This window comes from Primulina huaijiensis, chromosome 5 (genome assembly GCF_012295235.1).
Source record: "Primulina huaijiensis isolate GDHJ02 chromosome 5, ASM1229523v2, whole genome shotgun sequence".
Lineage (NCBI taxonomy): Eukaryota > Viridiplantae > Streptophyta > Magnoliopsida > Lamiales > Gesneriaceae > Primulina > Primulina huaijiensis.
The window spans coordinates 3,103,125-3,112,730 of NC_133310.1; the positions used below are offsets into that span (position 1 = coordinate 3,103,125).

Genomic DNA, 9,606 nt, shown 5'->3' on the forward strand with positions numbered 1-9,606 from the left:
TCAGTTTTCATTTAATTAATAAGCATCTGAAATTATTGAAACTTGAAAACTAGTTGATTTTAATTATTTGTTTCATATGCATAGGTTCAAAACATCATTTGGATTGTTTTTGAAGAGACTAACATGAAATTTATGGATTTCGATTATAGTTTACGATGAAATAATTAATCAAATATCAAATCAACACGTTATTTATTTAATATTTACACGTTAGTAAGACAAAATAGAATGAATTTTTATTGATATTATTATCGTGTGAACTTGAAAATATTCTATAAATATAAAAAGAGTCGATTTCAAGTTTATGATCTTATATCTTAAAAAAAAAAATACATACATTTGAATTGTTGAATATAAGTAAACTAATAATACTAAATGAAGAATTAAAACGATTTACGAATCTTCCGACTGCCCAATAATATAAGTGTCAAATGTAGAGAAAATATTAAAATAAGAGTTGGATTCCTTTTAAGTTGCCACTTTCCATTATTCTATGTGAGCTGGATCAGGACAAGTGAACATGCACCTACCCTGTACGACTTTACATCTAATTATTAAAACTATACAATTTGGATGGAAAATAATGTCGGGACCCAATAATTTAATTTACATTTATATTCACATTCCCCATGTTTTTTTTTAAAAAAAATTGTTCGATTTGACAAAATATATATGTGTTTGATTGATAATCAAAAGTTTGATTTTTTTTTTTACCAATTTTCTTTTGGACAAAGTAGTCACATAGAGTTTATTCGATATGATTTACTTGACTAACATGATTTGCATGTTATTATTAGGTTAGGAAATTTATTCAATGAAGTTAGGGTATATATCCAATATCTTTAAATTGAAAAAATATATCATATATATTAATATTTCAAAAATCTGTATCTTTCATATTTTACTCGATAATATTCGATATATATGGTCGAGAAAAATAAAATTAAATGCAGTGGATTAGGTACGAAGCACGTGCCGTGGAGGTAGGTTACGGGTTGTCCAAAGATATCTATGTTTTTAATAATTAATAAATAATTAATACCGAATATATAAATGTGAACCGAATAATTAAGATTAATAGATTGATTGGCAATAAACTAATTTTTTTAGTAAGATTTTGATAGTTATAAACAAATTATAACATACTTTACACATTCTGATAAAACCAATTTTGAAGTCTCGCAGGACTCGTCCAAGTGCAATTAAATAAAATATTTTTCGAAATATTTATATATATTGAAATATTTATATATTTTATTTGAGTAGGTTTCTTGTGAGACGGTCTCATGAATCTTTATCTGTGAGACAGATCAACCCTACTGATATTCACAATAAAAAATAATACTCATAACATAAAAATAATATTTTTTGATGACCCAAATAAGAGATCTGTCTTATAAAATAAGATCGGTACTCTTTAACATAAATTTTTATCTTTTTATTTTAACGGTAGTTCATGATATAAATAATATGTAATGATAAATAATTTAGTCCCCACAAAACTATTTATTATTATTATTATTATTTATTGTGAAGCCGCCTACCTTCTCTAGCAGCCCAACTTTCTCATCTCTTCTCTGTGAGAGAGAGTTTAGTATTTTGTGGCTATTAAATTCAGCATGCGTTTATATGTGACAACTTATTATTCTGCATAATTGAAGCCCGGGGATAATAATTTCTGTTTCTTTGAACCCTGAATTCTTTTGTTGAGTAAGTTTTTATTCAGCTTTTTTCTTCATGTGTATTTCTTGTGCTCATGTTTTTGGATTTTCTTAGTACAAGTTGCAGATTTCTTTCCCTTCAAATATTTAAGTCTGTCTGTGAGTTTTTAGTTCGATCCTTTGTAGTTATGCTATTTTCTTTCGGATTTCTTCCCCTTCAAAAATTTAAGTGTTTGTCCGTGAGTTTTTAGCTCGATCCTTTGTAGTTATGCAATTTTCTTGATGTTTGCCTCTTTTTGTTCTTTTAGCATCGTTCTTTGCAGAAAATGTTTACTACAATCACGTGGTGTTTTTAAGTAAAATATGTGAAGATGAGGGGGTTTTAGGCCGGGGGGGGGGGGGTTTATGTTTTTAACAAAAAGAATTGAAAATTTACATCTAATTTTGATTAAAATTGAAGCTTTTTGTTTGATTCCTTGGTGTACTAAGATGTTTGTTTTCCCTTTACAAGATTTGGCCAAGAATCTGGCTGTCAGATTATATTCCTGAGTTGTTATATTTTCTGATCTTAATTGGCTTCTAAGTTTTCTTAGTAATCAACGAATTCCACACTATTAACATATCGAAATGGTTTAATATAGAACAGCACTTGCTTGTATCGATGTGTTAACAATGAAAAAAGGCAGATCTAAGATTTGTTTAGTTCACAGGAAAGTAATATATTTTCTGGAAACAAATCGAGAAAAAAATTCAATCTTTGTCACCCACTGGTGCATGTCATTTTATTCACATGCCGCTATTGTGGACCAGCCGTCGCCGTATACGATGGGCTATTCTGTAGTTTCAATGATGTTATTATCTAACACAGACAGAGATCAAATGATAAGCCAGCGTGGAAGCCTAACATTATGTACATATTGAATAATACACCTCCGGTACTGATTAACTCACCTGGTGCAGTATCACCTAGCGTAGATATTATAGTTTCATGTAATATTATCTGCTGCTCATTTTGTTAATTATCTTAACTTGCAGAAACATGGATAATGGTGTACATGAGAGACTCCTTGTTTCTTCGGAAGGAAAGGAGGTGGTTGATTTTAAAAGAAAAGTTTGGGATGAATCCCATAAGATTTGGAGGGTTGCATTGCCTGGTATTTTAGCAAGAGTGGCTTCATTTGGAACCATAATAGTGACACAGTCGTTTATCGGACATCAAAGTTCCGTTGATCTCGCCGGTTACGCTCTCGTTCAGACTTTAACTGTTCGTTTCGTGACTGGAATATTGGTACGAACCTTGATTCTTTTGGTACTAGATTATTTTATTTATTCAGAATTTTTAGTTCTAATGCAGCTTGAATATCATTAGATAATATTGTATTTGGAGCTTCACTTTCGTTTGTGTTGTTGTCTCGTTTGTGTTGTTTTAGATTGGAATGTCGAGTGCAACTGAAACTCTTTGCGGGCAATCCTATGGTGCAAGACAATACCACATGATGGGAATTTATCTGCAACGATCGTGGGTCGTGGATTTTGTAACGTGCACCCTCCTACTTCCACTCTTCATCTTTGGTGCTCCCATGTTTAAACTATTCGGTCAAGAAGAAAACATCTCAAATGCTGCAGGATTCGTCTCATTGTGGTTTATTCCTATGGTCTACAGTTTTGTGTTCACATTGACAATGCAAATGTATCTGCAAGCACAGCAAAAGAACAGCATTGTTGCATGGATATCAATCGTTCAGCTCATATTACACTTGCCCTTGTCATGGTTATTTGTCTATGTTTGGCATTGGGGGGTGGATGGTGCAATGGCTGCGTTGTGCATATCTTCTTGGTTCGTTGTGTTTTCAGAACTTGCTTACATCGTCGGGGGTTGGTGCCCTCATACGTGGACTGGATTCAGCACAGCAGCGTTTAAAGATATTTGGCCTGTCATAAAGCTCTCGGTATCATCCGGGATTATGGTTTGGTAAAAAAAAATCTCTATAGAAGTATTTTATATGTCGTTACCCCTTCCACATTCAATTTTAGGATATTTAGGAAAAAAATTATGAGGCTGATGATTTTTTTAGCAACTTGGGCTGGTCAATTTCCTAAATCAAGAACTGATATTTTGATCGTTTCTGGCAGAACCAAGTATGCAGTTTCTTGTTTGTGTAGGTTCGTGAGCTTGGTAGTGACATATACTTTTTTTATTGTTTGACTAAATAAAATGCTTATGGAACATTGCCCTCCTTCGGACTCCTTTTTTTTTGCCCGTATTTCAACTTTGTTAGTCATTTCCATTACTAGTTTTCCGAGACTGAATTTTCTAGAACTGTCCCTGATCAAAATCGATTTGCTCCCACCATTCAAATTTACATACATTTTTTTTCAATCTTGTAGCTTGGAGTTGTGGTACAGTTCTGTACTAGTCTTATTAGCAGGTTACATGAGTAATGCAGAGGTTGCCATTTCTGCCTTCTCCATATGGTGAGTTTCTTACAAGTAAACTTTGTATTTCATTTGACTTCTCCAAATATGAAACATCATAATCTTGATGTTGCAGTCTTAATATCAATGGATGGGAATTCATGATTTGCCTTGGATTTCTTGGCGCTGCATGGTATGTGTTTGCTAAATAATTCAACTCTCTCTCGTTTTTCAACCTTAGACTATACATCTTATTCGTGACCATGTAGTGTGCGGATTGCAAATGAGCTCGGAAGAGGAGATGCTAAAGCTACTAAATTTTCTATCAAAGTCCTTGTAACTACCTCATTGGTGATTGGGGTGATATTTACAGTCATTTGCTTGGTATTTGGAAATACTATTGGATATTCCTTTACCGACGATTCAGAAGTTGCCAACGCTGTGTCGCGTCTCTCTCTTTTGCTGGCCATTTCAGTATTGCTCAACAGCATTTATCCTGTACTTTCTGGTTAGTACCACATTCTTTACTTGATTCTACCTATGTATTTTAATAAATTCTTCTGTTTAAACCGTTGTGCTGGGCGATGGCACCAAAATGCATTCCCTGATTCTTTGGATTTGTCCATACGTTTAATAGATGGGGATGATTCTTGATTACAGGGGTGGCAGTAGGTGCGGGTTTGCAAGGAACTGTTGCAGTGATCAATCTGTGCTGCTATTATTTGATTGGAATACCGCTTGGAGCTATACTCGGATATGTTGCCAATCTTCAAGTTGAGGTAACATGCGAGTTATTTTTACAGTCAAGTAGTTTGTAACAGTCAGTGTCGAAAAATATCAGTTGTTTGAATGATGCTATGCATGTGTTGGCAGGGTATATGGATTGGAATGAACTTGGGAGTTCTAACCCAATCACTTGCACTGACCTACATGGCTTGGAGAACAGACTGGGATTTACAGGTGAAGCTTGCCGCGGATCGCCTCCAAAGATGGAACCTTAAATCTTCCGAAGAGCCAAATCATGATAATGGGTATGCATAATATAAAACAATGTTCAAAATGATGAGATTGCGCTTACCAGATACCCACAAATTTTTTGGACAATTTTTTTATGTGTTGAGAGGCATATGGCATAATTTGAAGCATTTGGTTACCCACTTTTAATTTTGTTACTGCTGAATTGGAAATTTGGGTAATTTGTTCAAATATATTTACGGCTTGAAGTCTGAAATAGAAGCAGCAAACATGTATGGTTTTTTCATTAGATTTGAAATTTGACTTGATATTCGCCCAATCTTTATGATCTCAAACATAATCTGCATCTCGTTGATTGACGAAGATAATGATTCAACTCTATGCAACAGATATCGATCTCCTATATGCAGATGTTTTCTTACTGTCCTGACAAGAACCACCTGAATGAATATTTTTACATTCGAAACATGCTTTATATTCTTCAAGAAAAGAAAGGGTTGTGTTAGATTAGATGTATCATCGATCTTTTCAATAGATCATATACCGGCAAGTCTCTTACACTAGCCATGTCTTCTAGCGCAAGCTCCCGCTCTAGTTGTTCCCTGTTAGACTCTAGAACATCCTACGACACAGAAGAATGAGATTAGTATTTTAGAAAAAAGATCGATGTTACTCTAGATCAGACTCGAAGTAAATAGTGGATAAAACTTTTAATATGTGAGAAAGTGGGTGTAAATAATTCCATTAGGAGAGGGAAAGTAAATTAACTTGACGTGAACATGTCAAGCTTGATTTAAATGGGATCACCAGACTTTGGTTTCAAACTCTAAACACACACTAATAACTTATTCATGAACTTAGTTGACACTGAAAATGATGGAAAGAAAGGCAGTACAGCAAGAATAAGATAAACAGGTTGGATAAATATGCACTGTGCGTCCAGCATTTTGAAGGCAACACAGAAAAGGTTGTCAAAGGCCATTTCATCTTCACACAGTAATTCAAGGAAATGGTGTCCCGTCGAGGTGCGCGCTCGACCGAACATTTTTCCCAAGCCAATGTGCCAATTCGTCGACAAATGCGGTTATCATAGAGGGCCTAACCATATAAGAAAGAGATATTAGAAACATGCATGTAGGTGCTTGGCTTCCCTGAAGCAATATCCCATACTTGTAAAGATTTAAGCTTGAACACAAATTGTTAAAATGACAATTTAAATTTTTTTTAACTGAACAGTAAAATTCTCTTTTGAACTTATGAAACACTCGCATAGATCTGAATCTTATTTAAGAAAATGCTTTTTCCCTAGCATTTAATAAACTGAAATATTGAATTTATTCCAAAGAACCGACCCTATTTATTAAAAATTAAAGGTAGGAATAAATAATATTTGACTGATTGTATCATACAAAAAAGTTAAATAAAGAAATTATCTTGTTTTTTTAATTAAAAAAATAATCAAAACAATATTTAAAATACCAAAATTAAAACATTAATTATTGTAGAACAAATATTAAAATAGAAAGCTAAAACTTAGAAAAGATATATTAAAAAGATTTTTTCAATTTACATGTTTATTACATTTAGACATTTTATGTTATGCTCGATTTTTTTTATATAGTTTCAAAATAATATGTGATTAAATTAATACTGAAATTCTAAACTAAATCTTTATCATTATATATATTAACGACTAACTATCAAAACTTTTTATTTATTTTTATTATGTTATCTTGTATTTACAATTTTAAGAGCTAAAAATGAATGTTCTATTGTTATATTGAACATTGAAATAGTGAAATTAGTCTAATTAATATATCATAGTTTACTAATTTATTATGTTAAAGATTACAAATCGTCAATATATATATATATATATTTTAAAAAAAAGTTAGCAATATTAATTATTGGCCTTTAAATAGTTAATGAGAAGCATGCATGGATCTCACTGATTGTTTTTAAATAAAATTTAAAGGATTTATAAATTTATAAAATTTGAGGGGGAAGAAATTGAATCGCCCCACTTAGCTCTGCCTCTGTTAACTTGGAATCCCTTGGCTTGCCATTCTTGAATTCTTTCATTAAGCTCAATCTCAGTTATGCAGCATGTGCGCACTTTGACACCAAATCCTGCGAATTCGATGATAATTATCCAAATAGAACCGTCAAAACGAGCTAACAGGACCGATGATAAATTACCAACTTAGCTCATCTATTTTATTTGACGGGCGTGCTGACTCGATGAGCCAAAGCTGTTTTGACAGTTGTAGATTCATAGGCTCCAATTCATTTGGCGTCATGTGGTACACATTTAGGGTATGGGTTCCACAACTCCAAATACATTGAAAATGTTGGATCCAATGTAAGGCCCTTATACTTATATTGAGATTTTACCCTTCAATATATGATTTTTTTTTAATTGCATCCACAATAACGATAACAAGAAAATTAAAGCTCGATAAAAATTATCATTTTGTAAGATTCAAATAAAAATTTACATATCCAGAACTAGTAGGGGCGTCAAAAATGAACCCGACACGGGACGACACGAAAAATATTGGGTTTGGGTTTATGATTTTCGGGTTCGGGTCGAAACAGGTCAGACCCGATTACAAACCCGTAAAAAAAAAAATTCTGGGTGGGTTCGGGTTGACCTGAAAAAAATATCAGGTCACCCGGTGACCCGAACCCACCCGAACCACCCGACCCACCATTTTTTTTAATTTTTTTTTTTTACATTTTGCACAACTTTTGTGACTCTGTTTTGGCTTTCTCATTAAAATAAAGCCCAACCCAATTTAATCATCTAAGTATTAACCCAATAACCATTGTTGTTGACTTGTTGTCGGCTTCTCATTTCTTAATTCTCAATTTCTCTTCTCGTCAAGTGTATCCTTCGCCGCTTCTCACTCAAGCATCCAAGTGAAACCCTTCGGCCTTCTCCGCTAATCTGCTTCTCGTCCAGCCGTCCAGGTGAACAAACTGAGTTTTATTCAAGTAATCTCTGTTTGGGTTTGTTCTCAAAAATTTTTATTGAACATATAATTTGAAATTTAAATATTCTTCAATATTTCATTATTTTGTTCCGTTCTTCAATATATTTGTTCCGTTCCCAGAAATTGACAAATTGTATCGTGCGGTGTTTTTGGCTTTTGGGATTCTTGACCCGTGAGTTCGTGACTGAGTTGTTAGCTATATATATATATAAATAAATAATATAAAATAAAAAAGATTGGAAGGGAAGATTCAAGATCCAAAGAGTTGCATAATGCATTGCTGGAGAAGTTTACATTTGTTAAATATTAATATTTTTACATTTGTTAAATATAAAAATATATGTTTAAACCTAACATGAGGGAAGAAGCAAACTTTGTTTACAACTTCTTTTGTTAAATAAAGTCAGTGACAATTGGGTATCATTGTATAACATTTTCTTTGGTACAATTCTTGGAGTATATGATTATGTTAAAATTGACATCCATCTATTTCTGTTTCTTGTAATGCCTATACCAAATGAAGTCTTTCAAGGAATTGTTAATTTTTTTCTTGTAGCTAATAATATTGTTATGCTTTTTAATTGATAGAATGAGTTCAGAACCTATTGGTCGTGTTCATGAGGAGGATAGTGNCGTTGCAAATGTAAAGCATGTGGGACTACGTACAAAGCAGACAGTAGCATGGGGACAGGTAATCTCCAACGCCATATTCTCAAACAGTGTCCTAGACAGAGAACTCGTGATATTGCTCAGGCTTTGTTAGAACAAGGCGATAAAAGTCTTGCCATAAGGTCACAGAAGTTCAGCCAAGAAAGATTTAGAGAGTTGCTAATATTAGCAATTGTGAGACATGATTTACCGTTTCAGTTTGTGGAATATGAGGCAATTAGATCAATTTTTACATATTTGGAACCTCAAGTCAATCATTTCACTAGAAACACCGCAAGGACTGATATTCTCAAGATGCATAAAAATGAATACAATAGACTAGCTCAAGAAATGCGTTCATGCCCTGGAAAAATTTGTTTCACTTCCGATTTGTGGACTTCTATTGCCACTGATGGCTATGTATGTTTGACAGCGCATTTCATTGATTCTAATTGGGTTTTGCAAAAAAGGATTATCAACTTCTCTTACATGCCTCCACCTCACTCTGGTATTGCATTGTGTGATAAAATCAATAGCTTATTCAATGCTTGGGGAATTCAGAGAAAGGTTTTCACAATTACGTTGGACAATGCCGCTGCAAATGATGTGTTTGTTGGCCTTCTAAGGGATCATCTTAGTTTAAATTGTTCATTAGTGAATGGTGGCGAGTTTCTGCATGATCGTTGTTGTGCACACATTCTCAATTTAATTGTCCAAGAAGGTTTGAAAATAATTGATCGTTCTGTTGATAAGATTCGTGAATGTGTAAAATATGTTAAAGGCAGTCAAGTGAGAAAGAAAAAGTTAGTAGAATCTGTTACCCAAACTTCGCTGGATCCTAATAAATCACTTAGGCAAGATGTTCTTACTAGATGGAATTCTACGTATTTGATGCTTTCTAGTGCCATATA

General features: G+C 33.3%; 1 protein-coding gene and 1 long non-coding RNA gene across 2 annotated transcripts; one reads left to right on the forward strand and one right to left on the reverse strand.

Moving 5' to 3' along the window:
- Positions 1-1,544: 1,544 nt before the first annotated feature.
- Positions 1,545-5,361, forward strand: LOC140976344 (protein DETOXIFICATION 24-like). Its single transcript, XM_073440445.1, has 8 exons — positions 1,545-1,710; positions 2,697-2,949; positions 3,092-3,633; positions 4,050-4,136; positions 4,213-4,269; positions 4,346-4,584; positions 4,737-4,855; positions 4,950-5,361. The coding sequence occupies exons 2-8, from the start codon at positions 2,701-2,703 to the stop codon at positions 5,115-5,117; spliced, it is 1,461 nt and encodes a 486-aa protein (XP_073296546.1). The 5' UTR covers positions 1,545-1,710; positions 2,697-2,700; the 3' UTR covers positions 5,118-5,361.
- LOC140976345 (uncharacterized) lies at positions 5,298-6,305 on the reverse strand. The gene is made up of 2 exons (XR_012175207.1): positions 6,180-6,305; positions 5,298-6,149 (listed from the first exon to the last, which is right to left on the reverse strand). It is a non-coding gene; the product is annotated as an uncharacterized lncRNA (long non-coding RNA).
- Positions 6,306-9,606: the final 3,301 nt, after the last annotated feature.